The 24,095-nt window shown below is 62.0% G+C and overlaps 2 protein-coding genes across 7 annotated transcripts; both read right to left on the bottom strand.

Annotated features, from left to right (window-relative positions):
• Window positions 1-9,875: 9,875 nt before the first annotated feature.
• Window positions 9,876-13,189, bottom strand: LOC105485917 (mitochondrial ribosomal protein L28). 2 transcript variants are annotated; one of them, XM_011748539.2, is made up of 6 exons: window positions 13,060-13,189; window positions 12,354-12,648; window positions 11,538-11,690; window positions 10,977-11,111; window positions 10,804-10,890; window positions 9,876-10,265 (listed from the first exon to the last, which is right to left on the bottom strand). In XM_011748539.2, the coding sequence occupies exons 2-6, from the start codon at window positions 12,639-12,641 to the stop codon at window positions 10,158-10,160; spliced, it is 771 nt and encodes a 256-aa protein (XP_011746841.1). In that variant the 5' UTR covers window positions 12,642-12,648; window positions 13,060-13,189; the 3' UTR covers window positions 9,876-10,157. The 2 variants fall into 2 exon arrangements, with proteins under 2 accessions (XP_011746841.1, XP_011746842.1); XM_011748540.3 differs by lacking the exon at window positions 13,060-13,189 and adding an exon at window positions 12,928-13,018.
• A 146-nt stretch (window positions 13,190-13,335) lies between these two features.
• On the bottom strand, window positions 13,336-23,986 carry PGAP6 (post-GPI attachment to proteins 6). 5 transcript variants are annotated; one of them, XM_024794140.2, is made up of 14 exons: window positions 23,714-23,986; window positions 23,053-23,118; window positions 20,076-20,253; window positions 19,784-19,991; window positions 19,443-19,570; window positions 18,980-19,248; window positions 18,572-18,891; window positions 17,793-17,883; window positions 17,582-17,705; window positions 17,206-17,342; window positions 16,674-16,852; window positions 16,460-16,606; window positions 15,125-15,196; window positions 13,336-14,801 (listed from the first exon to the last, which is right to left on the bottom strand). In XM_024794140.2, exons 1-14 carry the CDS (start codon window positions 23,832-23,834, stop codon window positions 14,505-14,507), a joined length of 2,337 nt encoding a protein of 778 aa, XP_024649908.2. In that variant the 5' UTR covers window positions 23,835-23,986; the 3' UTR covers window positions 13,336-14,504. The 5 variants fall into 5 exon arrangements, with proteins under 5 accessions (XP_024649908.2, XP_024649907.2, XP_011746840.2 ...); XM_024794139.2 differs by having other exon boundaries at window positions 15,125-15,241; window positions 23,714-23,985; XM_011748538.3 differs by lacking the exon at window positions 23,714-23,986 and adding an exon at window positions 23,223-23,488 and having other exon boundaries at window positions 15,125-15,241.
• Between the last annotated feature and the right edge of the window lie 109 nt (window positions 23,987-24,095).

Raw genomic sequence — 24,095 nt, forward strand, 5'->3', positions numbered from 1 at the left:
TGGGCAACACAGTAAGACCTTGTCTCTACTAAAATATGTTTAAAAATTAGCTGGGGTGGTGTTGCGCACCTATGGTCTCAGCTACTTGGGAGGCCGAGGCAGGTGGATCACTTCAACCCAGGAGTTGGAGGCTTTAGTGAGCTGTGATTGCACTATTGCACTCCAGCCTGGGCAACAGAGTAAGACCATGTCTCAAAGAAATAAAAATCAAGAAAATAATAGGCCGGGCGCAGTCGCTTATGCCTGTAATCCCAGGATTTTGGGAGGCCGAGGCAGATGGATCATGTGGTCAGGAGTTCAAGACCAGCTTGACCAATATGGTGAAACCCCGTCTCTACTAAAAATACAAAAATTAGCTGAGCACGGTGGCAGGTGCCTGTAATCTCAGCTACTCGGAGGCTGAGGCAGGAGAATTGCTTGAACCTGGGCAGCAGAGGTTGCAGTTAAGCCGAGATCATGCCATTGCACTCCAGCCTGGGTGACAGAGTGAGACTCTGCCTTAAAAAAAAAAAAAAAAGAAAATAATAAAGTTTTGATGCCTTAAATGTGTTTATCCACTTAACTGAGGAAGACTACTTATAAAAAATGACTCAAAGGAATCCTAGAAGACACGCCAAGGACATTCGTTGGGGAGCGTTTGCCGCTGTACGATGTGTGATGGAGACAGCCAGCTGCAGAGACGGATGCTGTGTAGCCAGCGTCCCTACACCAGTGTAAGGGGAGCGGGGGAAAAGGACGGACGATTCTGATCCAGGGTACCGGAGGCCGGGGGAAGCCTTGGGTTCAGCCTCTTCCTGTCTGCCGCTTCCCCACCCCTCCACCCAGTCCATAGGTGTGAGAGGTGGGAGTGGGCAGGAAGGGGAGGCCCCTGGAGGGGGAGTTCGGGTGAGGGAGGACTGCACTTTCCATCGCAGGCACAGCCACCACCACCCTCCGTGGCCTTCCAGGTGGTAAGGTGTAAGGCAAGCCCCAGCTCTCATCCCTGAGTCTTCTTTTTCTATCAGTTCTGAGCCCATGGGAGAGGCCAGATGCTGCCTGTGCCCCCATCCCAAGCCCAACAGAGAACAAGGAGATATAACACCCCGGAGAGATGCTGCAAGGCCACACACATAGAGCACCACTTTTCGTTAAAATAGAAAATGTGGGCCAGGCACGGTGGCTCACACCTGTAATCCCAGCACTTTGGGAGACTGAGGTGGGCGGATCACTTGAAGTCAGCGGTTTAAGATTAGCCTGGGCAACAATGCAAGACACCGTCTCTACAGAAGCATTGTTTTTAATTAGCTAGGCATGGTGGCGTGCGCCTGTGGTCCCAGGTACACGGAAAGCTGAGATGGGGATGGCTTGAGCCTGAGCAGTCAAGGCTGCAGTGAGCCAAGATGGTGCCACTCCACTACCAGTCTGGGTGAGAGCAAGACCTGACTCTGGGCTAGGTGTGTTGGCTCCCTGACAGGCTGGGTGGTGGGACGGAGCCCACGGCTGGCCGTGACCCAGTTCTGGTGTTCCAGGCACATCGTGAGTACAGGGCAGGGCCCACTGGCCTCCCCCAACCTCAGTGCTGTTTTCCCAAAAAAGGTGGCACCCAAGTGCAGGGGCCATGCCCCGAGGGTCCTCGGGCTGACTTCGGGAAGCAGCAGGTGAAGTCCCACCTCCCCGGGCAGCCTTGGGCTGCTTCCTGTCCTTGTTGGGGGCACTCCTGCCCCTGCCCCACGGATCCCAGTCCTTGTCCCTGCTATTCCCTCACCTGAACGCCCTTCCCTGCCCTGATGGCCTCCATCCCACAGGACTCTCTGGGCGCCGCCGCCCCCCGTTGGTGCTCATCTGTCTTTCTACCCACTCTCCCCAGCGGCCCCAATGCCTGCACACCCCAGAGCCCAGCGGTACCCCCTCGAGCTGGCAAGGGGACATTAAACGGGAGGTGAGGAAGTGCAGCCCCCAGCGGGCAGCTACCTTCACCCCGGCCCACCTGTGGCCCCGTCCACCTGTGCCCTCCACTGCCTCCCTCTGCTCGGCTGTCCGGAGACATCTCTCTCGGCTGCCTAGGAACCCTGCGGCCGCGGCCAAGTTCTGAGTGTGTGATTGTGTGTGCTGGGCCCCAGGGCCCTTTGTTGCCGCAGCGTCTGTCGTGGCAAACAAAAGTGCACTGGATTAGCCACAGTGGATTAAAAGATTTGCTTCTCAGAGTTTACCTAATAACCTAACAATCATGTCGCCGGGAGCTTTGAACCCCCAGGGCGCGCCTGCCAGGCCAAATGAGAGCTCAAGAGCTCTGTGGACAGCAGGGCGTGGTCAGGGGAGGAGACGCGGCCACGGCTGTCCTCACACCCGGCTTGGCCCCTGCAGGCTCCTCTGGGCAGAACCTGGGGAAGGGACAGCCTCTAGCAGGAGGTGGAGGTCTTCCAAAGGGTGCGGGTGTTGGGACCAGGTGTCCGGCCCAGGCCCCCAGCCACATCCACACACGTCGCACACGGCAGCAAGGACACAAGCGGCACGGAGACGGCCGTGCAGGCGACGTGTGGGTCCCACAGTGCTGTGGTGCACGACATCTCTGCTGTCACCCCACGGTGTCCTTTCCTGCCCGTACACGCATGCACGCGCACACACGTGCACATGCACACACACACAAGCACGCCCCGCTTTGATCTCCAAAGGAGACTCCATTGACAAGCTCTTAATCGCAGCTGCCCTTGCAGGGCCTGTCCCTGAAGTCCCGAGTAATGGGATTTGGCGCTTCTGATCCATCGGGCTGGCCGCTTCCCCTGTCATAGGTGGACATTTTTTTCTTTTTATCGCTTCTGTTTCTTTCTTTTTTTTTTTTTTCCCCTCGAAAAAATGCTGCTTAAATGGCACCGACTTGACATGGCTTGTCACCCTGGAGCGGTGGCCGGGACGCTGGCCTGGACCAGTCGGGGGTCTTTGATGCCGCCTCTATGTGAAACCTGACGTGGAAGACCCACCAGGGCGGTTTTGGGGTCCGAGTTCCGTCAGGATCCATCCTGCCTCACCCTGCTCCCTTTGTCTCTTCCCCTGACCCTTCCTTGGGACACCCGGAGAGGGTCTGAGGGTGAGGGTGCGGGCGCTGTGTGTGGGCTTGCGCTTGAGGGTGGGGTGGGTCGAGGGCAGGGCCGCAGCCGCGAGAACAATGGGCAGAGGAGGCGCGTCCACCTGTCCGCCCGGCCGCCTGCCCGGCTTACCTCACCTGCCTGGCTCCGTGTGCCTGCTCACGCCCCACCGTCCCGCTGTCCGCCATGATGGGCTTGGCCGTCCGTCCGAGCACTTTCAGCCACTCTGGGAAGCAGGTCCCTGCTCTTGGCCACTGTGTGGCTGGGAGGCAGAAGCGTGACTCTGGGCTGCAGCTCGGGCTCCTGCCGCCGATTGGCTGAGGCAGGGACCAGATGACGGGCCTCGGAACCCTATGGTAGCCATGGCAACCAGCCCCTTTAGACACCGCCACCCCCGAGCCACTCCTGACTGCCGAGGGAGCAGGCGGCACTGCCCGTGGGCCCATGCCAGGGTCCCCTTGGAGGAATGAGGCGGGCATGGCTGCATGGTAGCTGTCCCCACAACAGCTGTTAAGCGTTTGCATGTGTTTCATTCATGTCCAGTGTGTGGGGTCCTTGTCCCTCTCCTGGCCTGTCTGGGGCCACTCCGTGCCCTGCCTGACCCCCAGCAGAGGCAGAAGCACTGGCCTTGAAGCCCCTGCTGAGAGGAGGACTTCAGGTCAGGCTTGCCCCAGGGGCTGAAGGCCAAGCACACTCTGGTGGGAAAATAAAGGGTGGAAGCAGTGGGAGGGGGAGCAGGGAGAACTTCTTAGCCCCAGTGGGCAGAGCCAAGCTCTCATCCACCTCAGACGGCAAAGGCTGCCAGCTTTATCTCTGCCCACAGTCCACTCTACCACCCTCTCGTTAGCTGCAGTCCTTGGAATATACTCATGTGCTCACACAGTCCTGTCTCACAAGCCCCCTGAGGCCCCTCCCATGGCCTTGCTCCCTGGACCTGGGGTTCCCGCCGGGTAGGACTCTGGGTCTTTGGCCATGCTGAGCAGACCGTCTGGCCATCAGCCACACACCTGCGGCTACACCTGCTCTCCCCCTGGGCTGCAGTGCCCTCTTGCGTCCCGAGAATGCCTCTTCCCTCCAGGGTGCATTAGCATCGGCCCTGGCAGAGCTTTCCCATATGTCCGGAGACCAGGCTTCTCACCCGTCACCCATGGACATCCTGGGCATTGCAGGGCACTGAGCATCCTCAGAGCCACCCCCCACCCCCAGCCCTGTGACAGCCAGAAACAGCGTTGGCTTGTCCAAGCGCCCTGGCAGCAGCACTGCTCAGCCGAGACCCCTTCGAAGGCCTCGCCTAAGCCTAGGAAGCTAAGTCCCCCTTCCTGGCCCAGGCCCAGCACCTGATGAGCAGAATCTGGTGATGAACCGCTCCAGGACTGCAAGGAGCAAGCGAGAGCCTTGGGCTGCTGCAGCCCAGGGAGGCCACTGCCAAGGCCAGCAGAGGGACCTGGGAGCCAGGGGAGCCTGCAGTATAGTCCACGGGGATCCACCTTCAAGAGGGCAACTTCGGGGCCGGTCCCAGGGAACATGGTATGGCCTGGGCGCTGGGGGTCTTGGGCCGCGGCTGCTCCCCCAGGACCCTGGGCCTAGCTCCAGGCTTCTTCACACTGGCCTGGTGGTGAGCCACCTGTCACAGGATGGAACCCGGCCTTGAAGCACCCCCCCATGCCATGCTCAGAGCTACCAGCTTGTCTGGGGACAGGGTGTGGGTGGGGACGCCAGCCTGGGACAGCAGGCAGTGGTTGGGGAGGATGGTCCAGGGCTGGAGCCAGCCTAGGGAGGGCTGCGGGGCACTGCAACAGAAGGAGCCAGGACTGCGAGGCAGTCCAGGCTGCTGGGTGTGGCCATGTGGCCAGGGTTCCAGCTTTGGTGGCTGGTGGGTGTAGGAGGGACAGGGACTTGAGGGAGCCTGGGAGCCCCACACAACCCAGCCTGTGCCGGGGGCCGGCAGAGGGTTGGTGTTACAGATGAGCACTGGTGAGAGGGAGAGGGTGGCCAAGGACTGAAGGTGGAGGCGAAGCCCTAAGCAGGACCAAGGGACACACAGTGGTCTCCTGGCAGCTCCCTTGAGCTCCCAGCACACTGACGGGGCAGAGGACAGGAGCAGAGGTGCCAAGCGACCCAGAGGGCCCGTCTGCTCTCCACACCCTTCCCTCCACTATCCTGCTGCTTCTGTGCACCTAAGCAGGACTCAGGAAGCAGGCGAGACCCTTGGGGTCAGGGGTCAGACACGGAGTTGAGACTGGGTACCACAGACCAGCCTCACATCCATTCCACCCTACCCTTTCTGGCCTTAGCTTCCCAGTCTCTATGTGGAGTGATGGGGTCACTGACGCCCTTTCCAGGCCTCCAGTTTTCTACCCCCAAAGGACCCCTGCCCATAGCCATGGTGAGGGTCCACCCCGGAGTCCACCCTGAAGTCCACAGCCCAGTTTCTGCCCAACACCGCAGCTAACTGTTGTCATGGAGACACATGGCCTCTGCCAAGCCTGGGACACACGGTGGGGAACTCCTGGCCCCTGAGGGCTCTGACATGCTGGGGCTGGTGCAGGCTGGCCCAGGGCAGTTCTGCCTCCTGCAGGGTTCATCTTGCTCTGCACAGACCCCTCTCCCACTCCTGGTACCTGAGGGTCTGCAGGCCGCAGTGAGGGAGAACTGGCCGTTCTCACAGACCGAGTCCAACACTTCAGGAAGCAGCCTGACAGTTGCGATTGGTGAGGACGGCAGGAGGGTCCAGTGGCCCCAGCCTGACCTGGCTCTGGAAGGGGTGAGGTGGGCACAGGCAGGGCAGGAAGGTGTGGGGTGGGCACAGGGAGGACAGGGAAGGGTGGCCGGCAGTCATTCCCAGGTCGGCTCCCCAGGCTCCCAGCTCAGTTCTGGGTTCCCCATGTCCATGGCGGAACCGGTGCAGTCCCTGGGACCCCTCCCCACATCCCAGAAGGCAGAATAGTATGCTGGATCCAGCTGCTGGGCCCGTCCCAGAACTGAGTCATGGTTTGATCTTGGGAGATGGGTCCGGCATTCACGGAAGGCCTCTTGCCCTTTTCTCAGTCAAGCACTTTTGTGGCCTCTGACCAGAAAGCAGTCAGGGCCCTGGCCACACCCAGACCCCACCTCAGTCCAGCCTGGCCTCCCCTGCCGTGGGCTCCAGTGAGGTGACTGGCACAGGAGGTGACCTGCTGAGGCCAAATGCAGCTCCTCTCACTGGTCAGCTGGCAGCCTGGTCCCAGACCCACGACCCTGAGTCAACATAGATCAGGACACTGATAAGCACGTTCCACCACGGCCAACAGGGGGACCGAGGCCAACACCTGTGAGCCCGCTGCCAAGCCTGGCCCCTCACCCCTTGGGGCCCCCGGAGTCTGACCCAGGAAACCCTACTGGCCTTGACAGGAGCCCTGCTTGCCCTGGGGCCTTGGGTGGGGTGGGAAGGAGCAGGTGGTGAGTGAGGGGCAGCTGCTGAGGCCTGAGCTGGGACGTGTTGGACACACACACCATCGGGGAGCCAGGGGCAAGGTGAGGGACTAGAGGGGGCTTGGCTTAAATTCAGAGCTGAACACCAGAACTATAGGGGGCAGAGAGTGGCCAGAACATCCCAACTCTGGCTAGAGCTGGGGCCTGGAACAGCACTCATGGTGTGGGCAGCAGGGCTGAGCCTTATGGCCCCACAGAGCTGGGAAAGGGACTGGCTAAGCACTGTCTGCTTTTCATACTTTTTTTTTTTTTGAGACAGAGTCTCACTCTGTCACCCAAGCTGGAGTGCAGTGGTGCGATCTCGGCTCACCGCAACCTCTGCCTTCCAGGTTCAAGTGATTCTCCTGCCTCAGCCTCCCGAGTAGCTGGGACCACAGGCGTGTGCCACCACGCCCGGCTAATTTTTTGTATTTTTAGTAGAGATGGGGCTTCACTGTGTTAGCCAGAATGGTCTCTATCTCTTGACCTTGTGATCTGCCTGCCTCAGCCTCCCAAAGTGCTAGGATTACATGTGTGAGCCACCGCACCCATCCCAAATTTTTTTTTTTTTCAGACGGAGTCTCGCTCTGTTGCCCAGGCTGGAGTGCAGTGGCACGAGATCTCGACTCACTGCAAGCTCCGCCTCCGGGTTTACGCCATGCTCCTGCCCCAGCCTCCTGAATAGCTGGGACTACAGGCGCCCGCCACCTCGCCCGGCTACTTTTTTGTATTTTTTTAGTAGAGATGGGGTTTCACCGTGTTAGCCAGGATGGTCTCGATCTCCTGACCTCATGATCTGGCCGTCTCGGCCTCCCAAAGCGCTGGGATTACAGGCTTGAGCCACCGTGCCCGGCCTAAAATTTTTTTCAAGTTCATTCACAGAGCAGGGGCATCACGTGAGGGCGCTGGTATGGAGAGCAGCAGGACACGTGTGCAGAGGTGCCTGGTGTGGACAGAGACCTCACAGGCACTCCCAGGGCTCTGAACCAGGCAGGTCCTGACCCAGTGACCTCTTGTGGCCCCGGGAGCCATGGGCTCCTCTACAGCCCAGCAGGGCCAGCTGCTCCCTCTGGACTCTGCCACAGCCCTCTTGGGAGCTCAGGGCCCCTCAATCAGCCAGCAGGCCCACATCGGGCAGCTGCCTCCAGTTCACCCCAACCTGCCACCAGCTAGGGCTGGCTTAGGCTCAGGGGACATAAACCCCCCTTGTCATTCTGCACATGCGGCTGGGGGAGCCCTCCCTGTGCTCCCTAGGAGAACTGAATGGCTCTGGAGGATCAGGATATCCAGGTAAGGGTCAGGGGAGAGGGCCAGGCACCCCTAAACCTCAGGGCAGGAAAAGCCTTAGGGTACAAAGCCCAGCTTCCCGCTGGCCATACCTCCACCCTGCAGGTCAGGTGGGAAGTAGCAGGAGGGGACACCAAGGTCGCAGGTCCCCAAGTTCGTGTCACCCCCACCTCCTGTACCACTTGCCACGACAGTGCTGACCAGGGGAGGCTCCTGACTCAGGCAGCTGCACCAGTGGGGCCCTCTGAAGGCCCCTCCTGGTTCCTTCCAGTCCCTGAAGAGCCAGGCCACAGCCTCCCTAGCCCTGCTCTGGAGAATGTTCAGGAAGGGCAAGAATGTGCAATGGAGAGGGAACGGGCATCAGCCGGCTACACCCCTGGATGCCCCCAGCTACACCAGACCCTCTACCAGAGGAAAGAAAGACACGGAATCCGGCCAGGGTGGTGGCTCGCACCTGTAATCCCAGCACTTTGGGAGGTCGAGGCAGGTGGATCACCTGAGCTCAGGAGTTCAAGCCCAGCCTGGCCAAAAAGGTGAAACCCCTTCTCTACTAAAATACAATTAGTCATGCATGACAGCAGGTGCCTGCGATCCCGCTACTCAGGAGGCTGAGGTGGGAGAATCGCTTGAACCCAGGAGTTGGAGGCTGCAGTGACCTGAGATCACATAGATGCACTCTAGCCTGGATGACAGAATGAGACTTCATTAAACAAAAAAAAAAAAAAGGCCGGGCGCGGTGGCTCAAGCCTGTAATCCCAGCACTTTGGGAGGCCGAGACGGGCGGATCACGAGGTCAGGAGATCGAGACCATCCTGGCTAACACAGTGAAACCCCGTCTCTACTAAAAATACAAAAAAAACTAGCCGGGCGTGGTGGCGGGTGCCTGTAGTCCCAGCTACTCGGGAGGCTGAGGCCGGAGAATGGCGTAAACCCGGGAGGCGGAGCTTGCAGTGAGCTGAGATCCGGCCACTGCACTCCAACCTGGGCGGCAGAGCGAGACTCCATCTCAAAAAAAAAAAAAAAAAGGCCGGGCGCGGTGGCTCAAGCCTGTAATCCCAGCACTTTGGGAGGCCGAGACGGGCGGATCACGAGTTCAGGAGGTCGAGACCATCCTGGCTAACACGGTGAAACCCCGTCTCTACTAATACAAAAAAAAAAAAAAATTAGCCGGGCGAGGTGGCGGGCGCCTGTACTCCCAGCTACTCGGGAGGCTGAGGCAGGAGAATGGCGTGAACCCGGGAGGCGGGGCTTGCAGTGAGCTGAGATCCGGCCACTGCACTCCAGCCTGGGCAACAGAGCTAGACTCCGTCTCAAAAAAAAAAAATAAAGGCCGGGCGCGGTGGCTCAAGCCTGTAATCCCAGCACTTTGGGAGGCCGAGACGGGTGGATCACAAGGTCAGGAGATCGAGACCATCCTGGCTAACCCGGTGAAACCCCGTCTCTACTAAAAAATACAAAAAACTAGCCGGGCGAGGTGGCGGGCGCCTGTAGTCCCAGCTACTCGGGAGGCTGAGGCAGGAGAATGGCGTGAACCCGGGAGGCGGAGCTTGCAGTGAGCTGAGATCCGGCCACTGCACTCCAGCCTGGGCGGCAGAGCGAGACTCCGTCTCAAAAAAAAAAAAAAAAAAAAAAAAAAAAAAAAAAAAAAATGGTGACAGGCCGAGGTAGGCGGATCACAAGATCAGGAGTTCAAGACTTGACCAACACGGTGAAACCCCACGCCTACTAAAAATACAAAAATTAGCTGGGCGTGGTGGTGGGCACCTGTAATCCCAGCTACTCAGGAGGCTGAGACAGGAGAATCACTTACTTGAACCCAGGAGGCGGAGGTTGCAGTGAGTTGAAATTGCGCCACTGCACTCCAGTGTGGGTGACAGAGCAAGACTCCGTCTCAAAAAAAAAAACAAAAAAACCACAAAACACAGAATCAAACCTCGCTCTCTGCAGCTCAGCTGGGGACAGGCAGCCAGAGTCAATGCCCACGGCTCATCCAAGGTCTCAGGGACAGCAGGGGCAGGGGTGACAGGATCAGGGTCCCCAAAGAGAACGCCGGTCCTCAAAGCAAAGACGCACACACACAGCCTGGCCCAGACTTTACTCGCTCCCGGCCCCACGGGCACAAGCAGCACTGCCCCGAGCATGGGGGCCCCCGCCTGCGAGGAACTGGGTGGCCCCAGGCCTCCTGGGGATCCCTGCCAAGCTGGCCCCAGGCTGGAAGGTACATGGGCAGCACACAAAACCAGGATCCACTCACTGCCCACGAGTGGCCCTCACAGCTCCCCAGGATCTGTGTCCTCGGAGCAAAGGGCCTGGCAGGGAAGGCTGGGCCTGGCGGTCAGGCACGGAGGAGCTGTGTGGTCACTGGCCACTGGCTGTCTTCTGCACCACCACCGGCTCTGACAGTGCCTGCTGCTGCAGCCGCTGGATCAGCTCCGCCACGTAGATCTTGAACAGGGGTACAGGGTCCTAAAGGGAAGAGGGGCTCATGGTGAGGCCAGGGAAGTCCAAGGCAGCTGGAGTTCTGGTGGGGATGGGACCAGCAGCTGCCGCCCAGAGGAACTGGGGCATGAGAGGCCCTGGAGGGCAGAGCCCTGTCAGTGAGATGAGAAACCCCCTCCCTTGGGGACACTGGAGGCACACACCTGCCCCTGTCCCATCCCTGTGGTTGTGGATAAACAGAGGGAATGGGGGCAGCCAACTGCCATGCCATCAGGGGCTCCCGGTCCCGACAGCTACCACAGGCTCCAGACCCTGGGATGCTGGTGGCCGAGCAAACCCTTGGTGCAGGAACCCAATCCTCCTACTGAGGGTCCTGTGGCAGGACAGGGTGGGGACTTGGAGGGGAGGGAGCGGGCCATGCTCCTCTGTGGGGGCAATGCAGAGCAGCAGCTCCTCCCCTAGCCCACCCAGTGCAGCAGCCCCTCATGCAGGCTCTCTCCAAGGCAGCACACTCCCAGACCCCGCACACCAGGCCCTGGGCAGGCAGCGGTGCTCACACCCTCACCTTTTCCTCCAGAAGTCTCTGCTTCTCAATGGCCTCCTCCAGTGTGAGGCCCACCCACTCTGCCTCCTCCTCTGGGATGGCAAATTCCTAGGCAGACAGAGATGGAAAGGGTGGTGAGGCCCAGGGCCGAGCCAGGAGGCCCCAGGGGCAGGGAGCGGGATGGAAACCCTCACCTTGTATTTGTCGTAGATGGCCGCCCGCCGCTCGGGGTCCTCGGGGTGCAGCTGGGGGTCCTGCCGGGCAAGCCGCAGCAGCATCCCTCGCTTCAGGTCCATCCCGAACTTTGAGCACAGGTCTTCCTTCGGGGTCTGGCAGGAGGCTCACATGGGGCCAGGTGCTGGTGGCAGGGCCCCGCCTACCCTTCCAGCCAACCCACCCGGCTCCTCTCTAGCCGCTGGTGGTCCCAGGACAGGACAGAGAAGGCCCAGGTGGGGCCGCCTGATCCCACGGGGGTGGGATCAGAACAGAAGCAAGTCCAAGAGCAGGGAAGGGATCAGCTGTGCTCACTCAGGTCCCACCGGAAAGTCAGCCACCCACAGAGCAACGGCCTCTCCTGCAGGCAGGAGACCCCACAGGCGCTGGCCAGAAAGGGGCACGGCCCCATTCACGCTTTCCCAGTGATTCTCCTGCACAGATGCCAGCGCGCCCCGGTGTGATGCTGACCTGGGGCTCCCTTGAGTCTGACTGGCCCATCCCAGACCCTGCTGTGCACTGACTCGCCCCACCCCGCTTGCCTTGAGGATGTAAAAGTCGAACCCGTAAGCCTCATCGATGAGGTCCAGGGTCCGCATGGTCACGGTCACCGTGAACTTCTTGTCCAGGATCTCACTGTAGAGCTCTCGCTCAAACAGCTGTGGCTTCCACACCTTCTTCAGCCTCTTGGAGAGCTGAGGGTGCAACAGAGCCTCTGTGAGTACTGCTGCTTCCTCCTACAGACCAAGGGGGACCCAGGGCAACTGCCCTCACCCTCCCCTGGGAGACTCCATCACAGACCCACAGCTGTCAGACTGGGGACTTGGAGCTGAGTGGGCCGGCCCCCAGCCCACTGCTGCCCTAGCCCAACCGCTGGTCCTGGCTGTGTACCCAGAAGTCAGCTGCTCCCCAGCAAGCTGGGCGTTCCCGCCCTTGTCACATGGTTGCTGGATGTGTTTCAGAAACATGTGCAACCCCACAGTTTACAGGTCGTCACATTCCAGGCTGGAGGTGACACAAGTCTCCCCAGAGGCTTCAGCAGTCCCGCCAGGAAGTCCATCATAAGCAGCCTCGAAGCTCTGCTCGCCTCCCGGACCTGCTCTGCTCCTCCTCATCCTAACGTTACCCCGACTCCCCACGGCCTCTGGTTGCTCCCCGGCCTGAATCACCCCACCTCACCCCTAGTTTATCAGTCCTGTTTGCCAGAACTGCGGTTCTTGCTCTGCATGCCCCTTTGCTGGAGCTGTGTCTCCGCCAGGCTGTAATCCCCAGAGCCCATCCACATCTCTCCAGGTACCCCGGGCGTTCCGCACAGCCAAGCCCTGGGAGGAGCCCCTGAAGCCCGCCTGCCGACCCACCTTGTCGTCGTTGGCGTATCTTTGGCCCAGGATCCAGCCCTCGCCGCCCCACAACCCCCGCTGGGACTCGGGGGGAAAGTAGATGGGGATAGGCACGTCCTCCACACGCTCCCGCTGCCCGTTCTTGGGGTTGATCTTGAACTTGACCCCATGAGGCCTATAGTGCACGGGAGTGGGCGTCCGCTCCTCCTCCAGGGAGCGCAGGTAGTGGCCAGGCAGGCGGGCACAGATGCCCTCTCGCAGCCGCAGCCGCTTCCAGAGCCACACGGGATACTTGTGTAGAGGCATCGCGGGCCTGGCGGGACGTGAGGGCTCGCAGTCACCTGCAGCCTGGCCCGGCCCCCGGTTTTCACCACCTACCCCCTACCCCGGCCCCGGGCTCCTACCCTGACCCCCGGGCTCTGACCTCCTACCCCTACCCCCTACCCCGGCCCCCGGCTCTCACCCCCTACCCCTACTCCGGCCCCCGGCTCTCACCCCCTACCCGCTACCCCGGCCCCCGGCTCTCACCCCCCACCCCTACTCCGGCCGTCGGCTCTCACCCCCTACCCCTACCCCGGCCCCCGGTTCTCACCTCCTACCCCTGCCTCCACTCTCACCTCCTACTCCTGCCCCCGGGCTCTCACCTCCTACCCCCGCCCCGCACCCACCTGCCCCTCCCCTTCTGCCGCGGTCCCCCCGCCGCACCCCACCAGCCCGCGCCCACCTTTCAGAGCTCTAAACCCGGCGCCCCACCGGAACCGGAAGCCGGTCCGCCGCGCCTGGACCTCCTCCCACCGCTGACTGGCTGCAAAGGCCATCCGTCTACCCCTCGTTCCGCCCCCTTTAGGGACCGTAAAAAACACCCTGCAGAGACAGCAGCAGCAGCTCAAGGCACCGTTGGCAATGTGCGGCCCAGGCGTTTCCGCAAAAGGGCGACGCGGGCGGGGCGGGGGTTGTTCTCCCGGGGCCCGCTTACCCTACCAGGGAACGAGCGCAGAAAAAATGTAAAAACTCGTTTAGTTTGAAATATTAAATTCACCAATCACAGATAAATCAGATCTACATAAAAATATGTCTTAATGTCTTAGAATTTCCTTTTACTCCAAAACACCCCATATATACATATTTCTCTTTTATAAGCTTAGAGATTGCTTTGGTGGTCAAAGGCAGGGTGGCTGGGGGAGGTAAGACCCTCAGGAAAGCCACACCCCGGACAAGACCCAGAAAGGAAGCCCCCAGAGCCAAGTGTAGGAGGACCCCACCCGGGTCTCAGCCGCCCACTTCCCCAGGGTGGATCCAACACTCACAGGCCTCAGGGAGGGGCCAGGTGCTGCTCCTAGTCATTGCTTCCCCCACAAGGCTTGCATGAGGAGCAGAGACAGCCCAGTCTCCTGAACACCCGCAGGGCACAGACAGCCCAGTGCAGGGGGCAGACACAACCACAGCTCCTGGGACCCAGAGAAAGCTCCCAGAGGGAGGCCCAGGAACGCTGGGGTGGGTGGACTGGGCTGGGTAGGGGTTCCTTGTGGGCCAAATCCCCAGAGCAGCAGAGCACACCAGTCCCAGGAGACTCTTCTCAGGGACCCAAGGCTCCAGAGCCAAGAAAAAGGGAAGGGCGGGGCGGAAGCCTGCATCCCCAGAGCCCATCAGCTTTGGTGGAGACCTTGGTCTCCAGTCCCTATGATGACCACAGCAGCAGAGGGGGATCCTCCATGCCTCAGGCAGGCTGGCATCAGGGCCACATAGGGGCCAGGAGCAGGGGTCTCGGAGTTCACAGCTCCCAGCTCCAGTGGTGGGCTCAGGGTTCCTGGGCTCCATGGGTCTCTTACCACAGCCTCACCAGGGAACAGGACCATAGGGAGTCCTTCACCCCATCTCTAGCCACCCTCAGGCCAGTAGAGCACACAGCCCCATCCTCGCACAGGCACCTGTGGTCTCCAGGTAACCAAGCCCAGGCCCCAGGGGCCACTGCAGCCAGCAGGCAGCTGGCGGGGAGAGGTGCGTGTGAGGGGGGGTGGCCCTCTCCTCAGCAGGAGGAAGTGAGAGGGTACCCAGGCCAATTTTATTCAGCTGGAAATCAATCTGTCCAGGACTGAACCAGGTTCCCCCCCCTCGATGCAGCTCCTGGCTGAAGAGGTCATCAGAGCAGCAGCTGTCCCCAGGCTGGTGTCATGTCACCGTGTACAGTTCCTCCCGATCGTTCTTACAGATCTGATAGTGGCAGGGGAATTTCTGCGAGCAGGCCCAGGGCTCAGCGTGCTCATCAGGTGGCGGCAGCAGCAAGGCTGCGCTCCCGGCCAGCAGGACGTGCCAGATGCTGTGGGTGTAATAGTAGTTGTCGCTGGTCATCATGGAGGTATAGATGGCAACGCCCACGGACGCCATGGAGATGCCGGGCAGGAGGTAGAAGGCCCAGCGCTGCCACGAGGTGGGGTAGCACTGGCGCCGGTGCCCGCAGCGGTAAGTCTAGAGAAAACAGCCACGCAGGCATCAGTGCAGCCGCAGCTCCCAGGGCCCGGAAACAGCGGTTACTGGGGGCCTGCCCAGGTCTGGGCAGCAGAACGACAAGGGTGGGCTGCTTCAAGGGGGCTCAAGGGCACAAGGCCACTGGTCCTCAGGCCCAGGCCTCAGGGACACAGCCATGCTGGGCCTCCGTGGGTGCCATGGCAACCCCCAGCAGATACGGGCATTCACTGGTTGGAGCAAGACCGGGAACGTGGCCAGAGCAAGGGGCCAGGCTCTCTTCTGCGAGCATCTGGGCAGCAGTGCCAGCCAGCCCGGCTCCTTACCCACATGGAGGCCATGATCACGAAGGCAAAGAGGCAGGGCCCCAGCATGTTCCAGATGCCCCTGCGGTCCAGCTGCAAGGACATGGCGATGACCAGTGTGCCCAGAAGAAACAGCACCTGGGCAAGACACAGGGATGACTGCAGGGACACCTCTGAGGGCTGAAGGCCCAGCAGGAGCAAGTGTACCCCAGGGCCCCGCAGCACCTCTGCCTGCCCCCTCGGAGCTGCTGCCACCCTCTGACCAGCTCTGCCAGCCTCTGACCAGCTCTGCCAGCCGGCAGGGACACGCCCCTCCTTCAGCTTCTGCATTGCATCCACAGGTGAATGTGGCCAGGCGGGCACCTCTGGGGGACTAGAGGGTGGTCAAACTGGACAGCCACATATGGCAGCTCTGCACCCACACACTCACTAGCCCTCTGTACCCCTGGGTTTCCAGGAATCCCCCATCAGGGTGGCTTCAGTCTCCCGCCCACTGTTCCATAGGGAGGGGCTCCTACCCCCCAGTCTCCATCAGACACTTCTGCCCACAACCTACAGTTCTCTGCCTATCTGCAGGTTCAGGCCCTGCACTCAGCCCTGCAGGACCCTGGTGTTTCCCAGCCTCCCCCTGCCCTGGCTGTGGGGCTCCCATGGGTACCCCCTTGGGGCAGCACCCAGCATGTAGTTCCCAGAGCAGACAGGAGGGCAGAGCATGCAGCTCACAAACCTAGGGCACGAGTCTCCCCATGCCAGGGCCAGCTGCCACAGAGTCCCCAAAGCATCCTTGGCACCAAGGACCCAGGGAGCATGGGTAGGGGCTTCTCGAGGGTAGGGGGCCTGGCCTCCCCTGCCTACCACCTTCCTTCCTGGCATCCTCCAAACAGCTGGCATTGCCCCCTCACAACTGCCTGCAGGTCTCAGACCCGCATCTCCGTGTGGCATCACAGAAGACATGAGCTTTCTTTTCTTTTGTCACCCAGGCTGGAGTGCAGTGCCGTGACCTCGGTTCACTCCAACACCTCCAACGCCTGGGATCAAGCGATCTTCCCACCTTAGTCTCCCGAGTGGCCGGGACCACAGGCATGCACCCACTATGCTCACCTAACGTTTCGATTTTTTGTACAGCCCAGGCTGCTCTTGAACCCCTGGCCTAATGGGATCCTCCCCCAGGTGTTGGGATTACAGGTGTGATTACAGGTGTGAGCCACCAGAGCCACCGTGCTCGGGCGAGATGTGAGGTTTCCAGGGGCTGTGCCCAACGCCAGGTCCGGCCTCTCCCACGGTACTGCCTTTTGCAGGCTGCACTTGGGGGCCCTGCTCCCCCAGAGCCCACACCCCACGTCGAGGGCCACTCACGTATTTCAGGACTGCCTTGAGCCGCGCCATGCACAGGATGGTGACCCAGATGGCTGCCCCGGAGCCCAGGAAGTCGCAGTACTGCAGCGTGTCGTAGTTGAGGATACACAGCACCGCCTCCCCGGGCTGGTCGCAGGCGTGGTAGAACTGTGGAGAGGCTCCGTGAGCGCCATCCCGCCCTCCCACCCCAAGTCCCTGCAGGAGGGCAGCCTACCGTGGAGAAGAACATGGTGTAGGCGTAGACGGAGGCCTCAACCAGGAAGAATCGCTGCACTGAGACGGTGATGGGGGCCAGGAACATGAGGTTGCTGAGCGTGAGCAGCAGTGCGGCTGCCCTCTGCTGGGCCACCGTCTGGGCTGTGCTGTTGTCCGTGCAGCTCCACCCACGCCAGCCTGGGGGCACAAAACCCACGGCGGAGGCTGGGGGCACTGCTGAAACTCAGGGCCCACCCCTCACCCAGGACCCTGCAGAGAAGCCCCTTCATCACCCAGGGGCAAGCTGGGTAGGCACAGTGGGCGGGGCCGAGGTCAGGAGGCAGTATCACCCGCGGGGATACCTGGTGCCTGTGCCAGGCAGACAGATTGTTGGTGGGGAACAGGGGAGTGGGGAGGAGGCTTTGCCCCTGCATTGCTTTGCAGGGGTCTCTCTCCAGCCCCTTGTGGCGCTTCCCCAGGGGAGAGGCATGGCACAGCACTGGAAGCCAAGAGCAGCAGCGTCTCGGGGCGGGCGGGGCCCTGGCCCTCACCTGCCTTGCAGCTGCAGCCGGCATACAGGTAGCTATGTCTGCGGAGCAGGAGGCACTGGCCGTAGGGTCCACAATCGTTCAGACAGGGCACCAGGTACAAGGTGGTCTCCACATGGACCACAGCCTGCTCACACTCCCTTTGAGGAAGGGGCCACAGGAAAGCTGGTGCAGTGGTCTGACAGCCCAGCTGCCACCAGCACACCCAAGAGGCTGACGGACATGAGAACCCAGCATTGAGGCCCCCAGCTTTCAGTAGCCCTGGAAGAAGCACCCCTCTAGCTGGGTCACTCAGAATGCCAACCTCAGGCAGCCCGCCTGTGATCCTGAGTGAAATGACAGGGTGCCTGACCCCCGTCCCTGCCCTAGATTTACTTACTCAGCGTTCTCAGGACACATGAGCTGTAGAGAGAGGTACCAGTTGTCTGTCTCTGGGTAGGGGATGATGAGGTTGGCCCTGAGAGACCAGGCGCTCAGAGACAAGGGGTAGCCCTGGAAGAAGGCTGCAGGGGAGCCAGAGGGCCCCATCAGAGGAGGCCGGGTCGGGAGCTGGCAGGGGCCACGCTGATGGTGACGCCTGCCCATCATACCTGTGGTGCAGTTGAGCGAACTGTTGAAGCCAAGGAAGGGTGAGGCAGCGTTCACACAGGCCACTATGACGGTCTCATTCCGCATCTCTGTCTGAAAAGGGAGGCAGTGCCGGCTCGGCCCCAGCAGCCCCTGGCCACAGTGGGGTCATCCGCCCCACATGCCAGCTCAGCCTGGTGCTGGTGCCTTTTTTTTTCTGAGACGGAGTCTCGCTCTGTCACCCAGGCTGGAGTGCAGTGGCGCGATCTCGGCTCACTGCAAGCTCCGCCTCCCAGGTTCACACCATTCTCCTGCCTCAGCCTCCTGAGTAGCTGGGACTACAGGTGCCCACCACCACGCCCAGCTGATATTTTTGTATTTTTACTAGAGATAGGATTTCACTGTGTTAGTCAGGATGGTCTCAATCTCCTGACCTCGTGATCTGTCCGCCTTGGCCTCCCAAAGTGCTGGGATTACAGGTGTGAGTCATTGTGCCCGGTCAGTGCTGGTGCCTTTCTCTGAGACTCCTGCAGGCCCAGGGCCCACCGGGACCCTTCCTCCCCGGGCCCTGGGACATCCTGCCTCCACCCCACCTCTGACCCTAGCTACCCTGGGCCCTGCTGACAGGAGCAAGGCTGCCCAGCAGGGTAGGCGCCCCCAACATGGGCCCCTGTCCTGGCCCATGCCTGCTGGTGTCACTGTGTTGCCTGTCCCAGTGCCAAGGTAAATGAGGAGGCCCTGCAGGGGCCACCCGACGCCCTGCCCGAGCCCAGGCCACAGGCCGCTTGCAGACAGCAGGTACCTTGTTGGCCCGCAGGGAGATGGTGAGGGAGCCCCCGCTGTCCATGCCGGTGTTCAGGCGCAGTCGCATCATGGACGGTGTGTTTGGACACACCCTCACCGAGACCCTGTCCAGGAGCTGGAAGTGCACGGACACCACGTCCAAGTCCTCCCGCATGACTGGGTAGTTTATGAGGCAGAAGGGGCTGCGGTCCACGCTGCCACTCCTGCCCAGATACTGGTGGCCGGGGCTCAGGGAGGGCAGACCAGTGGAGGCATTGAAGCTCTGGTTTTGGCTGCTCTGCAGAAGGGGCTGGATGGTTACACTCTGTGGCCTGCAAGCTGCCGAGAGGACAAGGGGTTTGGTTGGAGGAATGTCTAGGGATCTGGGGAGGGGCAGGGCCATCCCTCCAGCCCTTGTGCGGCCCACCTGTGAGGGCAGCTACAGCACTGAAAGTCACTGTCCCGAGGGGCCCCACCAGGCTCTCAGCTGTCACTTGCAGCCACCGGTCCCAGGGCGGTGAGGGCAGCAGCAGGCGACAGGGCCAGGGGGCACTGGTGCAGGTGAGCACCTTCTGGAAGTTGCTAGGCAGGGTGACCGGGCCCACGGTGAGACGCACAGGGCAACCCAGGCTCCCGCTGGACACACAGTCCCGCAGCTCCAGCAGAAGCTCCCGCGTGTAATCGGGGACAAAGACCCTGCAGCAAGGGGACACAGCTGGCTCAGGCTCTGCCATTCCTCAGCCCACCTCGTGGGGACCCAAGGAGGCCAGGCATCTGGACTACTTCCCAGCCCACCCCCAGGGCTCAGGGCCAGGCTCTCGCACCCACTCCACCAAATCTGAGGTGGGGCCGGAGGCCAGAGCTGGGCTGCCCCACCAGGCCCCGCTCACTTGAGGTAGCTGGGGTGGGAGAGGAGAGTGTGTGGAAGGGGCACATCCGGCTCCATGACTGAAATCTCGACCACCCGTGTGACCAGCAGGTCAGGCTGGAAGACGTAGGCACAGGTGGGAGCCAAGCCCTAGGGAGAGAACAGGTGTGGGCAGGGGTGGTGTCAGAGAATGCAGGCATGAGGGCAGGGTCCCACCAGAAACCCCAGGCATGCAGGGAGCAGGGCTGGCCCCAGAATGCAGCGTGGAGCCTAGAGCAAGGACCACCCCAAAGAGGTGAACGGCAGGGACTGGCCATCGCCGCGAGGTTCTCTGCCTCCATCCCGGAGGGCAGCCCCTCTCACCTTCAACTCGATCTTCTGGGATGACGGGGGCAGGTGGGCGGCCACGAACCAGTCCCCGGGGGCTGGGTGGGAAACGTTGACAGAGGCATTGCTTAGCGGTGCAGCGCTCAGTGGCACCCTGACCTGGAAGGAGGGCTGCACCGAGGTGTCATCTGGGAAGCTGGTGCCCAGTGGGTTGATGACGGGAGGAGCGCCGGAACGGAAGTGCCTGGAGACGGGAGGGCAGCACAGGGCTCAGGCACAGGGCTTGGCCAGGCGCGGGGGGTGGGCAGGCAGGCGGGCGGCCACCTACACGGTGATCTCTGCGTCGGTGCAGGCGGTGCCGCCCTCCCGGGAGACCTGCAGCAGCCAGCGCAGAAGCACAGTGTCCGGGGGCACGCGGAAGCGGAAGAGCCTGGCACTGCCGTACCAGCTGTAGAAGGACAGCCTCTGCGGGGCCTGCGAGAAGTGCTCGGACACCAGCCCCACCTCTGTGAGGAGAAGGAGGTGTCAGCCAGGCTGGGAGCCCTCCTCCAGGGCCGCAGATGGGGAGGATGAGGTCCCCAGAAGGAAAGGGCTGGAAGCCCCAGGGGACCCACCTGCAGCCCTTGGCACACCAACTCTGACCTTGGTAAAGGTCACGGCCACCCTCTGGCCCCTCAGCCAGTCCTCTGCCATCCCTCCCCAAATGACCTACATCCCACCCTCCTGGCATCTGGGTCTTTTCACAGCTGCCATCTCACTGCAGCAGCTTCCAAACAAGTCCCAGGGCACCTCAGCACCCGTCGCCACCCTAACTGCCTCCAACCTTAGAAGACCCCACTCCCCACGGCCAACCCAGGTTGAAGCTGAAGGACCCAGCAGGTGTCAGGAAGGAGCCCCCGCCCCTTATCACAGATGCCCTGGCTACCAAGGCCAAGGCATGGCCCTCCCACCTCCTCTCAGCCTTCCACATCCCCCATCTCTGGATGGGTTGGCTGCCTGCTTGGGCTATGATGTCTTCGGACACAGCCAGACCAGAGCCCAAATTCCCCCTTACCCAGAGGGAGACCCCGCGTGCGGGAGGGACCCAGGCCAGAAGCCTGGCCAGCCATGAGAACAAGCGGACAGCTGCCCCCTGCATTCCAAGCGGGCAAGGCTCCTAACTGTCCTCAGGGAATGCGCCCATGCCTGGTGCGGGGATGGAGAAGGGCCCGTGGGAGACATCCTGCTCATGGCCCCAGGCGAGGACTCACAGGCTCTCACCCCCAGCCCCCGTGCCAGTTCCGACCTCGTGCCCTTGTGACCTTGGGCATCCTTCCCTCCCTGGGTCCCAGCCTTCTCCTGGGTAGGTCAGGGTGGAGGGCACGTCCCTTTGGGGGCCCCTCCCTCTGAGGTTAATTAATGACAAAGGCTTCACGAGGAAATGCACAGTGGACACAGCAGGGTGTGGCATCCTCCCCTCCGCTGCAGTTCCCCACTGCAGTTCCCCATCCTGCACTCAGGAACCCTGCCTAGGTCTCACTGGAGAGTGGCTGGCTCAGGCCCAGGCCCAGGCCCCTCCTGAGGAGGAAGACAGGTGAGCAGCAGGCTCTCCTGCCAGCCTGGTGACCCTCCCATAGAGGCACCCGAAGAAATGATATACCTGCCAACAGCAGCCTGTCGGAAAAGCCAGGCCAAGCTCCAGGGGAGCCTGGCCTGGGGGCTGGGCAGGGGCAGGGGCAGGCTCCACCCACGACGCACTCCAGGCTTTCCAGGTGTCTGCTGGCCACCAGGTCCCACCCACCAGGCTGTGGCCTGATAATGTGGGCAGAGGAAACTCAAGCCCCGGGGGCCACGGTGTCCTGGAGAGAGCCGGCCTCTGTGGGGACAGGCAGGGGAGGCCACCAGCAGCACACAGCCCCTGGGCCTGCTGGGGCAAAGCCCTCAGCCCCTCTGGCCCTGGAGCGCCAGCCTGAGGGCGCCTAGAACCCAGCTGGTGGCTGTGAAGTTTCAGCAGGTGCACAGAGATAAGAGATCTGTTCAAGGTTGTCCTAACACCCAGTTCCCGACTCCCAGGGCTCACAGGCCCTCAGGGCCTCTCCCAGGGCTCTGTAGCCCAAGCTCCCTGCCCAAATCGCCCACGCTACCAGGCTGTTAGCGGTGCTCTGAGCCCGAGGTGACCACAGGGTGAGGAGGGCCAGCCACACACCCCCCCTGCCTGCCCCACAGCCCCTCCACGGACACAGGGCCGGGTGAGGAAGGTGGGAATGCAAGTCCCTGTCCCTGTCCTGGGAACCTGAGTGAAGACCCCTGACCCATATCCTCCAAACCAGGACACGCACCCATGGGAGACCCTGACCACCCACAGATGCCACAGAGAAATTACTCCACAGTAGGCTGGGAGGAATGAGAGGCTGAGCCAGCCCATCAGGCCTCTACACTGCCCACACCCAGGTGTTCCATCTCCCAGGGACCCCTCACCAGGCCTGAGTTCTGGAACAGGAGAATTTCCTTTGCCAGTTTCCTAAGGAATAAGGTTTTGGTTTTTTTGAGGGTCTCATTCTGTCACCCAGGCTAGAGTACAGTGCCATGTACACGGCTCATGGTAGCCTCAGCCTCCCATGTAACTGGAACCACAGGCTCACATTACCACACCCAGGTGATTTTTTTTTCTTTTTTTCTTTTTTTTTTTTTTCAGACGGAGTCTCGCTCTTTCGTCCAGGCTGGAGTGCAATGGAGCGACCTCAGCTCACCACAACCTCCGCCTCCTGGGTTCAAGGGATGCTCCTACCTCAGCCTCCTGAGTAGCTGAGATTACAGGCGCCGGCCACCACACCCAGCTAATTTTTGTATTTTTAGTAGGGATGGGGTTTCTCCATGTTGGTCAGGCTGGTCTCGAACCCCCGACCTCAGGTGATCCACCCACCTCAGCCTCCCAAAGTGCTGGGATTACAGGTGTGAGCTTTGCGCCCAGCCATGGAGCAATTTAATCCCGGGCACCGTCCTCGGGGAAAACTGCTTTTCATCTCTAGCTGTGCCAAGCTCAGAAAGCAGGAGGCACAGCCCCCAGAAGAAACAGGAGCTCAAAGGAGCAATATTTCAGGGGCGGGGGAGAGGCTGGGGGCCGAGAAGTCAGGGAACAGCACCGGATCAGCTGCAGGGAACCTGGGCACCCGAGTGACTGGGGACGTGTGGGCCCTTCCAGCCAGCCGGCAAGGACACGACCCTTCGAGCGAGTTCCAGGCCACAGAGGCCAGGGCAAGTCCTCAGCATCTCCGGGTGGCCAAGGCCTGGCGGTCTCCACACACACGTCCCTACCCTGTACAGACCTTGGAAGGGCAACACCTTCTCCCTGGTCCAGCCGGCTCCTTGGACCTCAGTCAGGGACGGCGACCCTCAGGGAACAGAAATGCAAAGTTTCCAAACAAGAGGGGAGAGGGGCGCCCTTTCCTCAGTCCCTCCTCCCAGAAGCCGGGCGGGCGGTGGGAAGTGGCTGTACCAGGGCTGGTGGTCGCTGTGGAAGGGCTGGAGCCATGACGCCCACGGGCCCCGCTCCAGTGTCTAACAACTTTCTCCTGGCTCTGCCCCTCTCCCAGGCCGGACGGGGCCGGTGAGTTCACGGCCCAGACACTCCTCCCATCTGGAGTCCCGGGCAGTCCCCTGGGCCCCTCAACTTCCCCGCGCCGAGTGCGCCGGGCACGCCGGCCCCGAGCGCTCTGGAGGGAGGAGGGAGAGGAGAGGACGCTCCAGGGGCCGATGTGGCCCAACCCAGTTCAGGGAAACCAGGAGGAAGAGCGGGGTCCCGCCCGCCTCGACCCCTCGGACACGAAGCGCCGCAAAGGGCCACCCTGAGCCCCCAACCCGCGGCGGGGACCCCAGCCCCGCGCCGGCGCCAGATGAGCGCACAGGTGCGCCGGGGGTGAGTCACAATCCCGCCCCGCCCGCGGCCCCAGCCCCACTCCCCCGATGGCGCCCGCGCCCCCCGCTCACCGCTTTTCCCGCTGTCGCGGGCGGAGGCAGGCGGGGGCCGGGCGAGCAGCAGCAGCAGTAGCGGCCCCGCCACCACCGCGGCCACTGCCTCGCCCCCGGTCCCGGTGCCAGCCCGGCCCATGGCTCCGCGCTCGGCCCAGCGCTACCCGGCCCGCGTCCCGCGCCGCCAGCCCCCGCCGCCGCCCGGGCAGCCTCTGCCGCCTCCGCGGCCGCTGCCGCCTCTGCCCCCGGCGCCCATGGCCCGGCCGGTCTCCGCCACCGTCGCCCCGGGCACTTCCGCCCGCAGGCCCCGCCCCGCAGGCCCAGCTGGGAGGGCGCGGGCGGGGTCGGGGGGCGGGACCGGGGGGGTCGCAGACGCCGGGCGCGGGGGGAGGGTTCACGT

The sequence above is a fragment of the Macaca nemestrina genome, chromosome 18 (genome assembly GCF_043159975.1).
Source record: "Macaca nemestrina isolate mMacNem1 chromosome 18, mMacNem.hap1, whole genome shotgun sequence".
NCBI classification, from domain to species: Eukaryota; Metazoa; Chordata; class Mammalia; order Primates; family Cercopithecidae; genus Macaca; species Macaca nemestrina.